Genomic DNA, 22492 nt, shown 5'->3' with positions numbered 1-22492 from the left:
GAATCGGCGGTCTCAAGAAGTGGGTGAGAGAGGGATCTAGAAGTGACTTTGAGTTTGAAACGAATATTTTTGTGTTCGTGGATAGCTCACACGGTAGAGCCACGCTCTCACCTGCCAGGCGGAGTTGTCGTACCAATAAGGTCGCAGGTTCAAACCCCACCACCGCCGCGAAAAATTTTTTTATTCTCTATTGTCTTCTGGCACTTTTCTACTCACTTCATATCTTGTTGTTACCAACATAAGTGCCTGCTCCACTCACTTTTCTGAATATCCACTTAACATGCTCAAAACGCTTCATAAGGGATCCCTGGCCAACGACAATATTTAACAGTAATTTAACAGTGGAATGTAAGCTTCAATTTAATATACGAAAACAGATAAAATGGACGTTTCGGGTTTCCCCTTTATCAACAAAACAGGATGAATGAAAGAAACAGTACAGACGATTTGAGAAAATGTGATAGTGGTGATGTTAAAATTGATAAAAAGTACCATTGATGGGCAGGAAATAGCATGCTCCTTTAAGAGGAAGCATGAATTAGTAGTGTTTCTTTCATTCATCCTGTTTTGTTGATAAAGGGGAAACTCGAAACATCCATTTTAACTGTTTTCGTATATTAAGTTGAAGCTTACATTCAATTTCACATTGTTATTTGTCTTCAAGCTTCGAGCAGCAACATTTACATTTCATTCTGCATATGATTACCTTTCCGTTATCCTTGCATTTTCTTTTATAGTATAGGGAATGAGATTAGCGGAAGAGTAGCGTCCCTTGATTAGACGTCACCGGTGGAGAAGTTATTTGTAAACAAACCAACTACAAGCCAAGCGCTCCAAATAAAAAAAAATATTATTAGAGTCTAATTTTTCTGTACAAAAATGCATCTCAAAATCAACGTTATGCATTTTTGTACAGAAATATGAATCATAAATTTTGTATTTGGAGCGCTTGGCTTGTAGTTGGTTTGTTTACAAATAACTTCTCCACCGGTGACGTCCAATCAAGGGACGCTACTCTTCCGCTAATCTCATTCCCTATAGTATAATTAATTCTATTTTTAAATACTGTGATGTTTATCTATAAAAATATATTGATTTTAATTTTATTTTGTTTGTTAATTCGAAAATTTGACTTAATTCATATTTTCTAATGGCAAATTGCCTAAAATCAAAGTGCGCATAGTGGTAGATACGTCTGATTACTGAACGCATTTTTTTGGCATAAATTAAATATTTTAACATTGACGCAGCGGACAATAGATAATTACGTTGGCCTGAGATCATTTCAATTTCAACAATGAGCCCATAACAATAGGCTTCAACAGTCATGACGTCACTTCCCTCGTAATGACGCATAGTAACTTAGTTACTGGCTCTAAACTATCGGAACAATGGCGGACGACCTTATGGAATATTTCTCCGACGAGCGTAAAAGTGTATCCAGAGGAGAAAAACATTATAAATATGATCAGGTTTTGACTTTTATAAATTCTGATCACATGCATATAAAAAGTTCTAGCCAGCATGAAGAATGAAAAGTACTGATTTTCTTTGTTTAGAACCACGCTGCTCGCCGTTGCTGGGCAACGTGACATCAGACTATTGAATCCAATCTGGGGTATCAGACCTGACAATAGGTAACCGTCGCACGAAAATTAATTTTAAACTTTGGACCTATCTATAGTCCTATCATCTTACTCTTAATTAATCTTTGTGTTGGGGTGTCGGGCACCACGACCAGATCAGCATCTTGTTTCTTACAGTTTTCTCTGGCCTCGAACCAAGTCAGTTTTTGATCTTCGACTTTCTTGATACATCCAATATCTCCCAGCATCATCCAGTCTGCATCGCATTGATCTGATTGGTTGATAAAAAGAATGCATAATTTAATCATATTGTGACCCTTCTCCTCAAACCGGTATTAAGTCGGATTGGTTAAGATGTTGAAAATTGAATTTATAAGGCCAGAAATATCAGACTTGAATTGAGTTTCTACAATTTATTGAGAGGAGAATTCATACCTTATTTTAGGTTGCTAATGCCAACAATTTATATTTTTGACCAGTTTTACATTAAAGGCGGCTTTTGAGCATCTGGTTCGTTCCGACATAATACCGTTTTTAGACGATGGGTCACATATTTTATTGCTCGTGATTAATTTCCTTAACCCTCGCCTTACCAACCATGGGAAAATCGTCACATTCGTTACGATTCAACCGACAATTTTCTCATTCTGATTTCTCTTGTACATCACACAACATTTAAAAGAAATGCTTTGATTTCAGCTATAAATTATCAACACTATGTCGTTGACATCATTTTACTGAACAACATTCTGTTCAGAATGCGCTTGTTACTTTTTTGTTTGAGTAAGAAAAGTCTAATTGTATGTTCGGTGGGAGTGAATTTTCGGGGGAAATTCTAAAAATAGCTAGTAAGGAGAGAGTTAACTCACTCAACCCTAATACCGAATATATCCGTAGTGTACCTGGGTTACTTGTACTCGTACCCCATGCCTATTTATTACATTTTTACGAGACAAATTATAGGCGTAGTATCAAAGCTAATGTTTTATAGTTTTTGCATGTTAATGGTAGTTGGAAAAAAAATATCTATGTACATGTTCATTTTCAATACATTTTTCCCCCATTTTGAAAAGTAGAAAAAATCTCCAGGATTGAGAGAGTTAAATCAAAGAGGACTTGTTAGCAAACCTGATAACCGAACGCGAATATGGACTCGATTTAGCAGTGTTCTAATGGGGAATTTGAGCTTTTGAGCTTTTATATAGCGCAATATTCACTAAACGTGCTCAAAACGCTTTACAAAGGGTCCCTGACCAACAGCAAAACAGAACATGTAGACCGAGACATGACGCCTGTTAGGCGATATTACAAAAAAAAAACAATTCCGACAGAGACAACGCGGTCACGGCCAGGTACTCATTTTACACCTGAGTACGGTGAGAATGTGAGTAAAGAGCCTTTTCCAAGGACGCAACAATGCGCCGAGCGAGGATCGAAACCCATGACCTTCCGATCCGAAAGCAAGTGTCATACCACAAGACCCCATAGCCGCGCAAATATTCTGTGTTGGTTTGAGAGTACATCTATATCAATTTTACTTGTCAGACCTTCCCTAAAGCAGTATATTTCTTTGATATATATATATATATATATATATATATATATATATATATATATATATATATATATTATGATAAATTTATATGACCCGTTTTCCGTTCATAATTTTTAAAAATAATTATAAATATAACGAAGTTGACGTCACTCGGGTCTTTGTTATTGTTTTTTGCCATCCACTCCTTTTATGAGTAATTTTCACTTAACTGCATTAACCATAGTATAAACGTTCAAGGTTACACATAATTTTGTGTGTTGGCCCGTTATACTTACGGATGGCAATGTTGTGAGCTTCTTAGCCAAACGCTTACTATCTATACGATAAGTGAGCGAAATCTATAGATAGTATGCGCTTGGCTAAGAAGCTCATAACATTGCCATCCGGAAATATAACGGACCAACACACAAAACGTTGTGTAACCTTGAACGTTTCTCGCCTGGTTAATACAGTTTAGTGAGAATTACTCATAAACGCGGATGGCAAAAAAAATAAAAATTCAATAACAAAGACCAGAGTGATGTCAACTTCATTCTATCTATAAAATGCAGAAAATAACTCTCCGTGCCCAATAAAAAACTCCGTGGTGTTCTCTGACGTAATCGACAAATGTCTTGTCTATTAATACAACAGAAATTGGGTTTTAATTTTATTCAACACTTGAAACACAGATGTAGAGTTGATCGACTTATCATCACAGTCAATGACCGGGCAGATATATTTGAATATATATATATATATATATATATATATATATATATATATATATATATATATATATATAATGCAAATTTTCACTCACATTTTTTTGGCCGAGACGACTCGTTTCTGTGTTTTTTACACTTCTTCAGTCGGCGTAATCCATTGTAATCTTACAAAGATTGAAGAAGTGTAAAAAACACAGAAGCGAGTCGTCTCGGCCAAAAAAATGTGAGTGAAAATTTGCATTATATATTAGCTCTAACCACCATTATCGAGCACTTTCGTACCTACAAGTACCCAGTGGCGGTTCTAGCCTATTTACAGTGGTTGGGCAAAGAGGATTCGGTCATATATATATATATATATATATATATATATATATATATATATATATATATATATATATATATGATATATATTTTTTATTTTTTATTTTTTTGTTTTTTTTTTTAATAAAATTTTTTTTTGATTTTTTTTTCGCCTTTAAACAAAAAATATTTCAACCACCAATAATCACATTCACAATGAAATGACAATACCAGTAGATTTTAATTCTTCCAAACGTAATCAAAAATGAATCACGAAAGAGAATACAACTAAAAATAAAGCGACGAGACATAATGCGACAACACCTTGACAATACAAGTCCATTTCCTTCACTCGAAAAATTAAAGAGATGCTTTAATCCCTCAACGGCGATATTAATATTGCTTTTACATATTTCTGGTTTTCAGTAGTACGTAGTAACCTTAAAGTTTTCATGGAGAAGCAACAACAGCGATATGACTCGAGTTTCATTCAGAGCTCAAATTGCATAATTTTTACTGCTGTCTTGGTGGTCAGAATGATTGTGCCGGTGGTGGTAGTGGTTGGAATAGTGGTAGCGGTGGTGGTGGTGGTGGAGGAGGAGGAGGAAGACGAGGCGGTGAGGGGTAATTATGGTAGTGGTTTTGGTGGTGCTGTTGGTTAGAATGATAGTTGTGGAGACGATGACGGAAATTGTATGGTGATGTTGATATTGTTTTTATTTCTATTGTTGTACTTGTTGTTAATATTGTTGTTGTTGTTGTTAATGATGATGATGATGATGATGATGATGATGATGATGATGATGATGATGATGATGATGATGATGATTATGATGACAACGACGATGTCGTCGACAATGATGGTTACCATACGATATTACAAAATTTATTCAATCTTAGGCTTTCGCCAATTAATCATACAATTTGATGACCACATACATGAAAGTGGAAAATAATGGCAAATGGGACCAAACAATAAACTGATACCATTAATAACCACCAAAAAAAAATACAACAATAGTAATACCACCAATACGTACAATAATAATAACAATGATAATAATAATAATAATAATAATAATAATAATAATAATAAATAATAATAATAATAATAATAACAATAATAATAATAATAATAATAATAATAATAATAATAATAATAATAATAATAATAATAATAATAATAATAATAATAATAATAATAATAATAATAATAATAATAATAATAATAATATTACCATCATCATTACTACTACCACCACCGCTACCACTATACCACCATCACCATCATTATTACGTTTCCAATTATTTTTTCTCGTTTTTTAAAATTTGATATCTATCAAAACAGACGAAAATTCCGGTGATTTTTTTAAAGGGTAGTTAAAATATCTACGATTTTATTAGCCCTGAAAACTACGATTTTTATTTTCCTATCTAAAGTAGGCAGGTCTGCTATGACAAGTATCAGTATCAGTTCCATAGTCAAAATAAGACAAACAAAAACAACGTTTATTTAATATTAGGCTTTCGCCAATACTTCATACAATATAATTAAGACAAAATAATGTTACCAATCTCTCCTCATGTATTCGTTTGACTATCGTCACAATAATTACCGTGTTATCTTTGCTCCTTACCCAACCAATCCCTTGCTTCCCGCCTCTTCATCGCGAACCATCTTATGTATGTATTAGCTTCAGGACGGGCAAGTACGGAATCTGCCCACCCTTCCGTATTTCCTCTATAACTTAGAATTCAACTATCTCCTTACTCAGAAGAGTATTTCTCGTATACTAATTCAATTGTTGAGAAAACCAAAATGGTGGTTGTATTTTATATATTTATTTAGTCGTGACTTCTGAATAAAAGTGTTTTGTTTTATTAGAGGGAATACAATAGAAAATTACATTGTTTTGCAAAAATATTTAGTCTGGCAATAAAAATACAGCGGTAATTACTTTAAGAATAATAAAAAAAAAAGAATTAACAAATTAATTTGTTAAAAAACAAAACAAAAAACAACAACAAAAAACAACAACAACAACAACAAACAAATAAGAAAACAATTTAAATAAATGAGTTTTGAGAAACACTAAAGAAAACGAGGGGAAAAAAAGAAATAATTTAAATGGATAAACAAATATATTAAAACAACACAAACTAATACTAAATTGATATAATATTAGTAAATTAATAAATTTAATTCAATACTGGAACCTTCCCAGCACAAGTAAGGCAATAAATAAGAAAAAGTTCGTTTGCCAAAATCTCTATTTAGTGTACACTGGTTAATAAGGTGGGCTCATTTGAATTAGCCCGACCTAGTACTAGAGAGGCCAGACAGCAAAATCACCGTCAGGCGACGTGACGATGAGATGACGATGTGGGCGGAGTGGAGTGGAGTGGTTGGGGTGGGGGGGGGGGGGGGGGTGATAAAAAGAACAGGAGCGTATACTGGTTTATGTATTACGGGATGCATGGTGATTCGCAATCTATCAAAAATACACACAAATTGATTTCAGTACAAAGTATCAATTTTAAGTAGTAACTTTTGAAATTATCTAATTTAGATTAGATTATTTCGGACCTGGTAATACAGCATATAACTTGAAAAAACAGGCTGGTATTTGCCCACCCTGCCCATTATTACCAGCCGTCCCTGCAAGTACCCATCAACACTCATAAATATATATATATATATATATATATATATATATATATATATATATATATATATATATATATATATATTCATATATTATTCTCATATATTTTATGCTTTTATTTGCAACCTGGCGTCTGTGTTCAATATGGCGGTTTATAAGAACTCAAGACATATAAATGCCAGACAGTGTTTTATTCATCTCTAATTTTGTTCTCTTTCCTTGATAATGTATACGCGACATCTAATATGTCAAAGTTTATATTTCTGATAGCCCTGTTGTTGTCTATTGTTTTTATCTTAATTTTCGACCTCCATTATAGAAAATATGCGCTTGGCTAAAAAGCTCACAACATTGCCATTCGGAAGTATAACGGACCAACACACAAAACGTTGTGTAACCGTGAACTTTTATAGTCTGGATAATACAGTTAGGTGAGAATTACTTATAAACGTGGATGGCCAAATAAAAAAAACAATAACAAAGACCCGAGTGACGTCAACGTCATTTTATCTATAAATGGTCGGCATTGTTTGTTTATTTGTGTTTCCATTTTCTGAAATGATGGCGAATAGAGACAGTCATGAAGAAACAACGATAATTATATGATTAAGAAATCCAAACCGAATTTTAGAAATTGCTGGTTCATGATGCCGAGAAGCGCCAGACGACTCAAAGAACCTGACGCTTTATTACCCGTTAGGGACGGTTGAGCTTGAGCTTTATATGGTCATGGTCATGCCCGTCCTACATCTTTAGTGTTGCTGTTGACCAGGGTTCCCGTGTAAAGCCCTTTGACCACGTTTAGTGGATATTGCGCTATATCAAAGCTCAATTAAGAACTCAATTATTGGAAGTGTAAAACCACTGTTCTTGATATCTGGATACCTTATGTCATTGATTTTCTGGTTTCAGAGTAATAGCATCTTATGTTCTAATCTAAATATATGCTGGTCGTCAAGAAAGATGAGCCTTCCTCGCTCTTTTACGGCCCGTCATCCTAAGAACTACACAACGTTTGGAACAGGGCGAACATCATTAATGAAAATAAAAGAATAGATAGAATGCGCTTGGCCAAGGAGTTCACAACATTGCCATCCGGAAGTAAAACGGACCAACACACAAACTCTGTGTAACCATGAACTTTTATAGTCTGGTTAATACAGTTTAGTGAGAACAACTCACAAACGCGGATGGCAAAAACAATAACAAAGGCCTGAGTGACGTCATCTACATGCTATCTATACGCCTTTCCGAAGCTCCGTTGCTGCCAATCCTTATGTACAACTGTGGTACGTGGGGTACCAGCGTCTATTTAGGGTAGTGTAAATGTTGCTGCTCGAAGCTCGAAGAAATAAATAATAACGTGAAGTTGAATGTAAGCTTCAATTTAATTACAAAAACAGATCAAATGAACGTTTCGGGTTTCCCCTTTATCAACAAAACAGGATGATTGAAACACCACAGATGAATGAGATGATGTGGTAGTGGCGTAGTTAAGATGATTTATTCCCGGAAATCCGAAACGTTCATTTGATCTGTTTTTGTAATTAAATTGAAGCTTACATTCAACTTCACGTTATTATTTATCTATTTAGGGTAGAAAACAAGATGCCATCACTCTGAAACTCCACTATAACAAAGAAAGTATTAGACTGGAACCCTCAGGGCAGAAGATCAACTGTATTAACCAGACTATAAAAGTTCATGGTTACACACAGTTTTGTGTGTTCGTCCGTTATACTTCCGGATGGCAATGTTATGAGCTTCTTAGCCAAGCGCATACTATCTATATGACGTGAAATGTTCTGGTCAAGAGGGAACAAAGTTGTTTTGTCGTTGTACTCAGCATAACACTGACCTGCTCATTCACCTCTTGCTTTCACACTCACACCTTCAGCCTGATCATTAGTCAAAATCTGTCATAATTCATACCAACAGTGTCTTCTGCCTACATAGTACATGTAACAGTGTCATCACTGACCTAATTACCTACCAATGTAACAATAATAATATCCAAAACGAGTCTCGGATCTGAATGTGTTTCATTAATTAATGGAAGAGTGTTTGAGCGCGAAGTGAGATGATGTCACCTCGTTCACAGCTAGAGAACTCCCACGTAGTCATCGTTAAAGTAAAGCCCGACACAAGAACCGTATCCATTGTTAACTTTTATAGCCTGACACTAACCAAAAAATGAAGTCAAAATGCCAGTCTTTGCCCACAAAAGAAAACAAATCGTGAGTTGTATTCAATAGTTCAACCACTAGATGGTGCAAAAATCAAATAATGACGTCAAAATGCCAGTCTTTTTGGGTTTCAGTGTCAGGCTATAATATAACGATGGCTACGGCCTGCACTAGAACCGTAGCCATCGTTATGTTATAGCCTAATACTGAAATCCAAAGGGACTGGCATTTTGACGTCATTATTTGGTTTTTGCACCATCTAGTGAGTTGTCGTTAGTAGTGCTCATGGAAACAAGTCATTTCATTGGTTGAACTATTGAATACAATTCACGATTTGTAGTTTTTTTTTTGTGACAAAAGACTGGCATTTTGACGTCATTTTCGGTCAGTATCAGGCCATAACTTTACGAAGGCCACGCTAGAACCCTCTAGGACTGGCAGTTTGACGTCATTTTTTAGGTTTGTGTAGCATCCAGTGAGTTGTCGTTAGTAGAGCTCAAGGAAGCAAGTTATTTCATTGGCTGAACTATGGAATACACACGATTTGTTTTCTTTTGTGGCAAAAGACTGGCATTTTGACGTCATTTTTTGGTCAGTGTCAGCGTAGCCATCGTAAAGTTATAGCCTGACACTGACCAAAAAATGACTCGAGGGTTCTAGTGTCAGGCTATTGTTAACGATGGCTACTCAACCCCCCCCCCCCCCCCCCCTCCCCGGCCAGATCTCTCTCTCTCTCTCTCTCTCTCTCTCTCTCTCTCTCTCTCTCTCACACACACACACACACACACACTCACTCTCTCTATCTATCTATCTATCTATCTATCTATCTCTCTCTCTCACACACGCTCTCACACACATATACGCACATGCTCTCTCTCTCTCTCTCACACACACACACTCTCTCTCTCTCTCTCTCTCTCTCTATCTATCTATCTATCTATCTATCTATCTGTCTATCTATCTCTCTCTCACACACACGCTCTCTCTCACACACATATACGCACATGCTCTCTCTCTCTCGCACACACACACACACACACACACATACGCGCGCGCTCTCTCTCTCTGTCAACACACACACACACACACACACACTCGCTCGCGCAGACAGTCATTCTACCATCGAACAATAAACTCGTAGAGGAGGGAAACAAAACCTCACCCCTCAACTGGACATAACTAAACGAACTCCACAAGTCATTATTATAATATATGGTACAGTAACCTTTAACGTTTCGATAGTCTGGTTGAGAAATTCTAGTATGGGCTAATCTCTCAACCAGTGGTCTAAAATCATTAACAAAGAACAATAACTTGAGCTGTTTTCAATGAAAAACAGTTAAATTTGTGAAATTCTTATGACTCTGGTTTCCAATGATGATTACAATTAGAACTATCTTAACTCAGTCTATTTTCATCGATGGGACAGAATCGTAATAGGATTCAATAGTCGTACCGTCACTTCCTTCCTAATGACGCATGGTAACTTAGTAACACTGGCTCTAAACTATCGGAACAATGGCGGACGCCGTATGAAATATTTCTCCGGCGAGCTTAAAAGCGTATCCAGAGGAAAAAAAAAACCCATCAATTTGATCATGTTTTGACTTTTACACATTCTGATCACAAGACATATGAAAAGTTCTCGCCAGCATGAAGAATAAAAAATAAAGATTTTCTTTGTTTAGAACCAAGATGGCCGCCGTTGCCGGGCGCGTGACATCAGACTACAGTATTCAATTCTTTGAGTGAAAAAAAGAAACACTCGGAGTCATCCTGTTTGTTTTGGCGAGGCGAGTTTTTCGTGTCCAAATCCTGCAGCTAATGTGACGTAACTTATTTGACCATTGCGGGGAGAGGGGGGGGGGGGGGGGGGTTACATTAAGGTTGAGGCTAAAAATATCAGTTACAGCTACAACTACTACTACTACTACTACTACTACTACTACTACTACTACTACTACTACTATTATTATTATTATTATTATTATTATTATTATTATTATTATTATTATTATTATTATTATTTTATTATTATTATTGTTGTTGTTAATATTATCATTACTGTTTCTCATTTCGACCATTACAAGAACCATGAGTCTACAGATTTACAAGAATAAGATTTATTACAGTCAAAGGGATATAACTCAATATTTTGAAGTCATTAGAGCAAATCAAGACGGTTATCTTCCGTACCTATCATACGAGAATCTCCATTCTCAGATGTTTTTTTGTTTTTTTCTTTTGGCATTGCAATGTTTGAAAACTAATCTTCATCACTATAATAATTTTTTTTTTTTTACATCATTCATTTTAAACTTACTTGTTCCATTTATACTGGCTGGATTGGTGGTTGTTTCCATTTCTGTAATGAATGAAAATGAGATCAATTGTTAACTTGTTTGTGTATTTGCCAAGTTTCACTTCCCTATAAAAGGACAGTGGCGATTGTGGCATTGCAAATCTTCATTTTTTGTTTCTGTGTTGATATTGCTCGACCAAAAAAAGATGTAACATTTTTCTATAGGCTGAATTTGCTTTTCCTATTCTTCTTCTCATCTCTTCACTCGAGTTGCCGGTGTTGCAGATTTTACAACACGAGTATGAAATAAATAACAATGTGAAATTACAGATAAAATGGACGTTTCGGGTTTCCACTTTATCAACGAAACAGGACGAATGAGACATATTCATTCATCCTGTTTTGTTGATAAAAGGGAAACCCGAAACGTCCATTTTATCTGTTTTCGTATATTAAATTGAAGCTTACATTCAATTCCACATTGTTATTTATTTCTTAGAGCTTCGAGCAGCACCATTTACACAACCTGAGTATGTGAAAGACTCCGTTTTCTTTATGTTTTCATTTTCGAGTTTGAGCTTTACATTTTCTCCTGGGGTACCTACACATAGTTTTGTACATTTTGGTGTTGAATTATGGCCCTCCCGTTCGTGCTTGTTCACATGTCATTAGAGCACTTCTTTCTGTAGTTGTTCCTTAGACGTAGCCAGTCGCGCAACGTCGTCGACAAAATCAAGGTCATAAATATAGTGGTCTACTACTACTACTACTACTACTACTACTACTACTACTACTACTACTACTACTACTCCTACTACTACTTCTTCTACTACTACCACTACTACTACTACTACTACTACTACTACTACTACTACTACTACTACTACTATTACTACTACCACTACTACTACCACTACCACTACTACTACTACTACTACTACTACTACTACTACTACTACTACTACTACTACTACTACTACTACTGCTACTACTACTACAATTACTACTACCACTACTACTACTACTACTGCTACTACTTCTACTACTACTACTACTACTACTACTACTACTACTACTACTACTACTACTACTACTACTACTACTATTACTACTACTACTACGACTATTACTACCACTACTAATTCTACCACTACTACTACTTCTACCACTACTACTACTACTACTACTACTATTACTACTACTACTACTACTACTACTACTACTACTACTACTACTACTACTACTACTACTACTACAATTACTACTACTACTACTACTACTACTACTACTACTACTACTACTACTACTACTACTGCTGCTACTACTACTACTACTACTACTACTACTACTACTACTACTACTACTACTACTAATTCTACCACTACTACTACTACTTCTACTACTACTACTACTACTACTACTACTACTACTACTACCACTACTACTACTACTACTACTACTACTACTACTTCTACTACTACTACTACTACTACTACTACTACTACTACTACTACTACTACTACTAATTCTACCACTACTACTACTACTTCTACTACTACTACTATTACTACTACTACTACTACTACTACTACTACTACTACTACCACTACTACTACTACTACTACTACTACTACTTCTACTACTACTACTACTACTACTACTACTACTACTACTACTACTACTACTACTACTATAGTACTTGTATGGTTCTAAAACACCGAAATCCAGCATCCTTTGTAATACATCCCCACTCACTGATGTTTTTTCTGGCATTGTATTATTTAAAAGCTTACCGTCGCCACTGTAAGAAAGCTATTTTACATCATTCAGTTAAACTTACCTGTTGTTTCTTGTACAGTGGTTGGTTTGGTGGAAGTTTCCATATCTGCAAACATTGAAAATGAGATAAATTGTAGTCTTCATATGAATCAAGTCTCTACCGCAGTTCGTCATAAATTTTTAAAAATTCGTATTAAGTGATGTTTTAATCTAATTTTAAATTGAGGTTTTATGATCTTTCTTTTTGTCGAGACGATGATTTTCTTTTAATTTTTCTTTGGCCTATATTCAACAGAATCATTTTTTCGAAATAATTCAAGCAATGTTTGTTTGTTTGTTTTTTCAAATCAGTGATCATTAAAACAATTGATATATTGCTTATTTAGGGCAAACACTAAACACCTCATGATGAAACAGCGAACGTTTATCAAATAGATTAGGCATTAAGCCTGTTAAACCCAAGTGCGGAAGGCCTTCCGAAAGATCCTCGGTCTAGCATCTCTTTCAATTAGTATGTTTCACCGTGGATCTTTCCTCGGGTGTTTATTTATTCAATTTGTAAATATATAGTAGTATTTTTAAAACTCTAGAACAGTTTGATAGGTTAGTGAAAGTTTATAATTTCCTAATATGACCGTTGTTCTGGTTCTCCTCCGCCATTTTTTTTGAAGTATTGAAAGGTAGTGAACAGCAATCCTATGGGTTTTTTTTTCTATTAGGGTTAGCTCGAGGTCGCATGATTTTATTTTTCGATTAGGGTCAGTTATAAGTCTTAGTAAAGTTGCTAGGGTTTTTGTTTTTCCTATTAGGGTTAATTAAAGTTCTATTTTTTCTCAGGGTTAGTAGAGGGAATATTTGGGTTGTTTCCCTTATCACTACTGTACCATGGGTTGACGAGAGGGGGGGGGGGGGGGGGGGGGGGGGGGGGGGGGGGGGGGTTGTGTTGGCGCCAATGACCGTATCGCAACACTTCCGTCTCAACATAATATCATGTAGCTTTAAAATGATGGTGATATAATATTATGTGTAACATTATTTATTACCTGATGGAACGTAACTACAAATGAAGGGGAGAGCGAGTCCACAATACATCTCTGACCAACTGCCATTAGCTTGAGATGATCGAAGCCCAACACAGTTGAAATTTGGTGAATTGGTCGGTTGACCGTTACCCCAGTTAGTGTAACTTGTCTGGGAAAATCAAATAGAATGACGATAAGTACACAATTTAACCCTCTCCATACCAGCCATTTTCAGAATTTTCCCTAAAATTTCACACCTACCGAACACAAAAACAGACATTTCTTATTCAAACAGAATAGCAACAAACACATTCTATACACAATCCTGTTGGACAAAATGAATTCTATTACAGAATGTCAAGTTTTTATAGCTATAGCAAAAAGAAATGAAATCTGGATGAGAAAAGTGACAGTTGCATCGTAACAAATGTGACGATTTTCCAATAGGTGGTAAGGAGAGAGTTAAAATATAAAACAATATAAATTCTTTAACCCCTATATTTGGCAGTTTAATCGAGCCTCTAAGTACCGTTGCGCGACATTACGAGCGCGCGTTGGGAACTAGTTCGAAATTTAAAACGCGGAGTTCGATAATTTTTTATTTTATTTTAATCCTCCAATTATTTCAAACCTATTATTTCTCACCAAGTTGTGTCATTTTTGTGCCAACGAGTGAAAATTTTAACGGACATAAAATTATCTAAATCTTAAAAATGATCTTTGTGGTAAAGATATATCATTGCGCGTCAAAATTTATTTTCAGTAAAACTGGAAGCATGCGAGAAAAAAGTTTTTCTTGAACTCCTATAAAGGCAATGAATAACAACGTGAAGTTGAATGTAAGCTTCAATTTAATTACGAAAACAGGTAAAATGGGCATTTCGGGTTTGCCCTTTATCAACAAAACAAGTAACAGCGCCACTACCACATTATCTCATTCACTTTAGTGTTTCATTCATCCTGTTTTGTTGATAAAGGGGAAACCCAAAACGTCAATTTCATCTGTTTTCGTAATTAAATTGAAGCTTACATTCAATTTCACATTGTTATTTATTTCTTCGAGCTTCGAGCAGCAACATTTACATTCTAAAGGCAATGGTGCCTATTGAGAAAAGAGGGATACTGGATGGATGTAACGACTGGGTGCCTTCATTAGAGAACAGCCCGATTTCCTAAACATTTACCAGTTAACTCTCGTACTCTGGAAAAACACTTATTTAAACATTTGACCAGAAAACTCGTCCTTCAAATATCGATCGATTTAAATGACCTCATAATGGCAAAAACTCCCAAACCTGGGTAGAGCTCGACGTTAAATTTGCATTATGGGTATATCATATTGGATATTGATATGGTTATGGATATGGAGGAGGAGGAGTAGGAGGAGGAGGAAGAGGAAGAGGATGAGGAGGATGAGGAGGATGAGGAGGAGGAGAAGGAGTAGGAGAGGAGGAGAAGGAGGAGTAGGAGAGGAGGAGGAGGAGAAGTAGTAGTAGGAGAGGAGGATGAGGAGGAGGAGACGGAGTAGGACGAGGAGGAGGAGGAGGAGGAGGAGGAAGAGAATGAGGAGGATGAGGAGGAGGAGAAGGAGTAGGAGGAGGAGGAGAAGGAGGAGTAGGAGAGGAGGAGGAGGAGGAGGAGGAGGAGGAGGAGGAGGAGAAGGAGTAGTAGGAGAGGAGGAGGAGGAGGAGACGGAGTAGGAGGAGGAGGAGGAGGAGGAGGAGGATGAGGAGGAGGAGAAGGAGGAGGAGGAGGAGAAGGAGGAGGATAAGGAGAAGGAGGAGGAGATGGAGGAGGAGGAGGAGGAGGAGTAGGAGAAGGAGGAGGAGGAGAAGGAAAGGAGGAGGGGATGGAGGAGGAGGAGGAGGAGGAGGAGTAGGAGAAGGAGGAGGAGGAGAAGGAGAAGGAGGAGAAGGAGGAGAAGGAGGAGGAGACGGAGTAGGAGCAGGAGGAGGAGGAGGAGTAGGAGGAGAAGGAGGAGGAGGAGTAGGGCGAGGAGGAGTAGGAGGAGGAAGAGGATGAGGAGGAAGAGGATGAGGAGGATGAGGAAGATGAGGAGGAGGAGAAGGAGTAGGAGGAGGAGGAGAAGGAGGAGTAGGAGAGGAGGAGGAGGAGGAGGAGGAGGAGGAGAAGGAGTAGTAGGAGGAGGAGAAGGAGGAGGATAAGGAGAAGGAGGAGGAGATGGAGGAGGAGGAGGAGGAGGAGTAGGAGAAGGAGGAGGAGGAGAAGGAGGAGGGGATGGAGGAGGAGGAGGAGGAGGAGGAGTAGGAGAAGGAGGAGGAGGAGAAGGAGAAGGAGGAGAAGGAGGAGAAGGAGGAGGAGACGGAGTAGGAGCAGGAGGAGGAGGAGGAGTAGGAGGAGGAGGAGGAGTAGGACGAGGAGGAGGAGGAGGAGGAAGAGGATGAGGAGGAAGAGGATGAGGAGGATGAGGAAGATGAGGAGGAGGAGAAGGAGAAGGAGGAGGAGGAGAAGGAGGAGTAGGAAAGGAGGAGGAGGAGGAGGAGGAGGATGAGGAAGATGAGGAGGAGGAGAAGGAGTAGGAGGAGGAGGAGAAGGAGGAGTAGGAGAGGAGGAGGAGGAGGAGGAGGAGGAGGAGGAGAAGGAGAAGTAGGAGGAGGAGTAGGAGGAGGATGAGTAGTAGGAAGAGGAGGAGAAGGAGGAGGAGGAGAAGGAGGAGGAGGAGGAGGGGGAGGAGGAGAAGGAGTAGGAGGAGGAGGAGAAGGAGGAGTAGGAGAGGAGGAGGAGGAGGAGAAGGAGTAGTAGGAGAGGAGGAGGAGGAGGAGGAGAAGGAGTAATAGGAGAGGAGGAGGAGGAGGAGAAGGAGTAGTAGGAGAGGAGGAGGAGGAGGAGAAGGAGGAGGAGGAGAAGGAGTAGAAGTAGGAGTAGGAGGAGGAGTAGGAGGAGGAGGAGGAGGAGGAGAAGGAGGAGAAGGAGGAGGAGGAGGAGGATAAGGAGGAGGAGGAGGAGGAGGAGGAGGAGAAGGAGGAGGAGGAGGAGGAGGGGGAGGAGGAGGAGGAGGAGAGGGAGGAGGAGGAGAAGGAGTAGGAGGAGGAGGAGGCGGAGGAGGAAGAGGAGAAGGAGGAGGAGAAGGAGGAGGAGAAGGAGGAGGAGGAGGAGGAGGAGGAGGAGGAGGAGGAGGGGGATGAGGAGGAGGAGGAGGAGGAGGAGGAGGAGGATGTGTAAGTAGATGAAGAATTACCTCGTCTGTATTATCTAGCCACACGTATGTTCCTTCATTTTGCCGGTCATTCGCGCCGATCCAAACATTTCCTGGGATAGATTCTGGCAGAACACATTTAGAAGCAAAAATAATTTGACTCCTCTTTAATCAATAAAAAATAGATGAAATAAATGCCGTATTTATACATTTTTCCTGACATTCAAAGTTGTGTAAAACTGTCTGTGAATGATACAATGCAAGCTATATGAGATTCTGTAATTATAACTATTGTATAAGGCATGTAAAGGATAATTTCTGTATGAAGCCTTTAGTAAGATAAGATAAGAAATAAATAGTTAATAAATAAAGGACAAATAAAGCAGACATTTAAAAGGATTGATATTATCTTAGCAGGCAGACGTTTTGTTTGTGTTCTTCGAATTTAGGATTTTTAAAAGATCAATTGTCTTTTTCTTAAACGGAATTTTATATCATTTTACTCGTGACAATAATATTGGCTTTACTGTGATATAACTTTTATCAAATGTCATCAACGATTTCAAATGTTTTTCTTTTATTTTCTTCAAATTTTTGGATTTTAATTTTTTCTACAAGTGTTCACCGTGCATATTTGTTTACATCCACTTTTAACATTCTATTTCTAGTAACATTTTTAACTTTCATACTTGGCAGCAGCAGCCTCTTATGATTCTCACACTACTATGTTATGACGATCGACCCAATAGCAAAGTCCGGTCCGCATTCGTGCACCGTCGCGAACCCGCCCGGTAGCATCGTCACTACACACCGTTCAACTAGATGCTCTGCCGTTTCGGCTTCCTGCCCACATCGGGGACATGTAGGACAGGTGGAAAGTCCCCACATACTTGGCGAATTGCTCTCATCATCTAATTTTAGAACCAAATCGCCAAACAGTCGTCAGCGGGAGGAGTGGTAAAAAATCAAAGACCGTTGACTGGTGTGAATGGACATAGACCACCCCGTCGTCCCCCAACTTCCTCGCCCCTCACCCAATCTCATCACTGTAAATACTTCTCATTGTTAAACCTCATCATTGACTGTTTTTAACTCTGTCGATCCGTATTATTGCAATTCGCCTAAACGAAATTCAGAAACGACACCGAACACCATCTCTACCAATTAAAAAAAAAAATGGACACAAATATCAGTTCGGTGCAGAATAAAACAGAGGAAATACGCGTCATTTTATCACAAAATCAACCTGACCTTTTATTTTTAACAGAGACATCGTTATATAAGACAGAAGATTAGCCCTTAATCACCGATTAGATTATTATTACTTGATAGTATCAAGAAAGATTTAAAATTATAATTACGTCATCAATTTTTGCTGTGAATATGTTTGAATTGCTTAGAATAAAATGTACTCGCAATGAAATCAAACATCAGAAAGGACTGAGTATTAGATACGACCTATCAGATTTTATTTGTATTAATTTGAGTCAACGGATGGTAGAATTAGCCTGAAATATAAAAGAAGGTTTGCAACTTACTCGTATATCAGTCTGTAAAAAAAAAAAAAAGATTTTCCAGTAATTCCGTGCTCTATGGCGGAAATATTACATTGGATGTTCGGAACAATGTTGATCCCCAAAACCTTTTTTTTAAATAATAGATTAAATACTTGATTTATTTTCTTTGAAAAATGTATCTCATTTTGGTGCCAGAGAATGCTTAAAATTGTGATTGTATTTTTGCTTTTGTCGAAGATGATGACGCTGATGATGATGATGATGATGATGATGATGTGATGACGACGATGATGATGATGATAATGATGATGACGATGATGATGATGATGATGATGACGACGTTGACGATGATGATGATGATGACGACGACGACGACGATGACGATGATGATGATGATGATGACGACGACGACGATGATGACGATGATGACGACGACGTTGACGATGATGATGATGATGACGACGACGACGACGTTGACGATGATGATGATGATGATGATGATGTTGTTGTTGATGATGACGATGATGATGATGTTGTTGTTGATGATGAGCTGATGATGATGATGATGATGATGATGATGATGATGATGATGATGACGATGATGATGATGATGATGATGATGATGATGATGATGATGATGGTGATGATGATGATGATGACGACGATGACGACGACGATGATGATGATGATGACGACGACGACGATGATGACGATGATGATGATGATGTTGAATTACGTAATGTGACGTTGTTTTCACCCTCCACAGTTACAAACTGAGCCAAGTCGGCATTGTGTTGAGCATAAGTATCCTGACAATAGGTCCGTGCTTCCGGCCACGTCAGAGGGTTCTCTATCACCTTTACACAAATGTCATCGACCGTGTCGCTGAACCCGTCGACACACCATGCAGCAACTATGGCAGGAACGATTGAATAGATAGTTTAGGTAATAATGGGAGCGATCTATATTCATGTTTTCGTCCAATCGAGTCATCAATCACATGATTTAATGATGTCCAACAATTGGATATTTCTTAACAAATGTAATAAACACGCTGCTTTGTTTATGAAATGTGTAAACATACCCGTGTGTCAAGCTGAACAAAATGACCAATCGTGATGTTAGATATTTCAAAAGCTGTGAATACTTTTCATTATGTGGGTCATTTTGAGCACACCTTGCATGTGACTAATGACCTCGAGCACATGGAAAGGGAATATAGATCACGCCCATTGAAGAAAGGAAATACATTGTAGACTATTTGACAAACCGTATAAAAATGTGACCCTTCGCCTCAAAACGGTATTAAGTCGGATTGGTTAAGATGTTGAAAATTGAATTTATAGCCAGAAATATCAGACTTGTGTTGAGTTTGTACAATTTATTGAGTAGAATGGATACCATATTTTAGGTTGCTAATGCCAACAATTTATATTGTTGACCAGTTTTACATTTATTTCGGCTTTTAAACATAGATTCGTTCCGACATAATACCGTTTTGAGACGATGGGTCACATTTGACCAACCGTATAGAAACGGAATTTTATCGGAGAGAACTTTATGCTGGAAATTCGATGTAAAGTCAAAATCATTGAAATCCCCAATTTCAACACAAAACGATTTCATAATGGTAGTCGTGCATTTTGATAAAGCTTACTTGTTAATTTCAACCAAATGCGGCTATGTGGTCTAGTGGTATGACACTCGCTTTCGGATCGGAAGGTCCTGGGTTCGAGCCTCGCTCGGCGCAGAGTTGAGTCCTTGGAAAAGACTCCTTAATCACATTCTCTCACCGTGCTCAGGTGTAAAATGGCCGTTTACAGCGTTGTCTCTGTCCGAAAAAAAAAGGTAGCATCGCCTAGCAGGCGTCATGTCCCGTCCTAAATGTTAAATGTTGCTGTTGGCCAGGAACCCCTTTGCAAAGCGCTTTAAGCACATTTAGTGGATATTGCACTGTATAAAAGCTCAATTTATTATTTTTTAAAATTTAATAATCTGGACTAAACATTCGATTGTTCGCGCATTGTTCATGCCGACATAATACCGTTTTGAGACGATCGGACACATATTAGAGCAAAGGAATTGGAGCTTAACCAGGTTTCTGTAACGTGGACAATAATCTATCATCCAGACACTTAGTCAATGGCAGCAGCCTCTAATGGATCACCGCCTTGAGGTGGTCGGGTGCTTTAGGCATATCAGGGTTCGAGTCTCGCTCGGCGCATAGTTGAGTCCTTGGAAAAGGCTCTTTATTCACATTCTCTCGCCATACTCAGGGGTAAAAGGAGTACCTGGCCGCTAACAGCGTTGTCTCTTTCCGAAAAAAAATTGTAATATCGTCTAACAGGCGTCATGTCCCGTCCTACATGTTATTAAATCGTTGCTGTTGGTCAGGGACCCCGTGTAAAGCGCTTTGAGCATGTTTAGTGGATATTGCTCTGTATAAAAACAAATCTCAAAAAGTTAACATAGTCCGTGAGTTTAGAATTGAATGGAATGCGCTTTACCAAATAATAATAATAATAATAATAATAATAATAATAATAATAATAATGATAATGATAATAATAATAATAATAATAATAATAATAATAATAATAATAATAATAATAATAATAATAATAACAATAATAATAATAATAATAATAATAATAATAATAATAATAATAATAATAATAATAATAATAATAATAAAATAATTTTAATAATAATTATTATTATAATAATGATAATAATAATAATAATAATAATAATAATAATAATAATAATAATAATAATAATAATAATAATAATAATGATAATAATAATAATAATAATGATAATAATGATAATAATAATAATAACAATAATGATAACAATAATAATAATATAATAATAATAATAATAATAATAATAATAATAATAATAATAATAATAATAATAATAATAATAATAATAATAATCTGATGGTTTATTGGCATAAACGAATAAGCTGTATTGCCTTACCGTTTGAAGGAGGAAAAAGAGCTAGGATCGTAAGGGTTGTGATGAGAAACATTGTTCCCCTGGAATAAACGAATGAAAAGATTACGCTATGTGCGGCTATGTGGTCTTGTGGTATGACACTCGCTTTCGGATTGGTGGAAAAGTCCTGGGTTCGAGTCTCGCTCGGCGCATAGTTGAGTCCTTGGAAAAGGCTCCTTTACTCACATTCTCTCACCGTACTCAGGTGTAAAATGAGTATCTGGCCTTTAACAGCGTTGTCTCTGTCGGAAAAAAAATGGATATATCGCCTAACAGGCGTGATATCTCGTTCTACATGTCACGTGTTGCTGTTGGTCAGGGACCCCTTAAAGCGCTTTGAGCAAGTTTGGTGGATATTGCTTTCTCTCTCTCTCTCTCTCTCTCTCTCTCTCTCTCTCTCTCTCTCTATATATATATATATATATATATATATATATATATATATATATATATATATATATATATAATTATATATATAAAAAAGCTCAAGCTCAAAGCTCAAAGCTCAAAAGATTGCGCTTAACTGTCAATAATGATTGATCACGCCAAATATTTTGGTCGGGGAAAACATAAGTTATAATATTATAATGATTTTCCGCGCAAAACTCATTTACCATGGTCATAAAATGATCCAGATACTGTATTTCCCATTTATTTAACAGCTATATACAAAATATGGGGGCGAAGTGGCCGAGTGGTTAAGGCATTG

The 22492-nt window shown here is 37.2% G+C and overlaps 1 protein-coding gene across 1 annotated transcript in view; it reads right to left on the bottom strand.

The window, feature by feature from the left end:
* LOC144974025 (C-type mannose receptor 2-like) overlaps positions 1 to 22492 on the bottom strand; it is a 31231-nt gene that overhangs the window by 7462 nt on the left and 1277 nt on the right. Inside the window, exons 3-9 of the mRNA XM_078916915.1 lie at positions 21766 to 21824; positions 19517 to 19693; positions 17306 to 17388; positions 14128 to 14275; positions 13146 to 13190; positions 11327 to 11368; positions 1699 to 1857 (exon numbers count right to left, since the gene is read on the bottom strand). Coding sequence (XP_078773041.1) covers positions 1699 to 1857; positions 11327 to 11368; positions 13146 to 13190; positions 14128 to 14275; positions 17306 to 17388; positions 19517 to 19693; positions 21766 to 21824 — 713 coding nt within the window. The remainder of the gene's footprint in view (positions 1 to 1698; positions 1858 to 11326; positions 11369 to 13145; positions 13191 to 14127; positions 14276 to 17305; positions 17389 to 19516; positions 19694 to 21765; positions 21825 to 22492) is intronic.

Source organism: Berghia stephanieae, chromosome 5, assembly GCF_034508935.2.
Source record: "Berghia stephanieae isolate SIO BIC M18660-M18661 chromosome 5, UCSD_Bste_1.3, whole genome shotgun sequence".
Classification (NCBI taxonomy): domain Eukaryota; kingdom Metazoa; phylum Mollusca; class Gastropoda; order Nudibranchia; family Aeolidiidae; genus Berghia; species Berghia stephanieae.
Note: the sequence above shows the minus strand (reverse complement) of the source record. Positions and strands in the feature narration are given on the sequence as shown.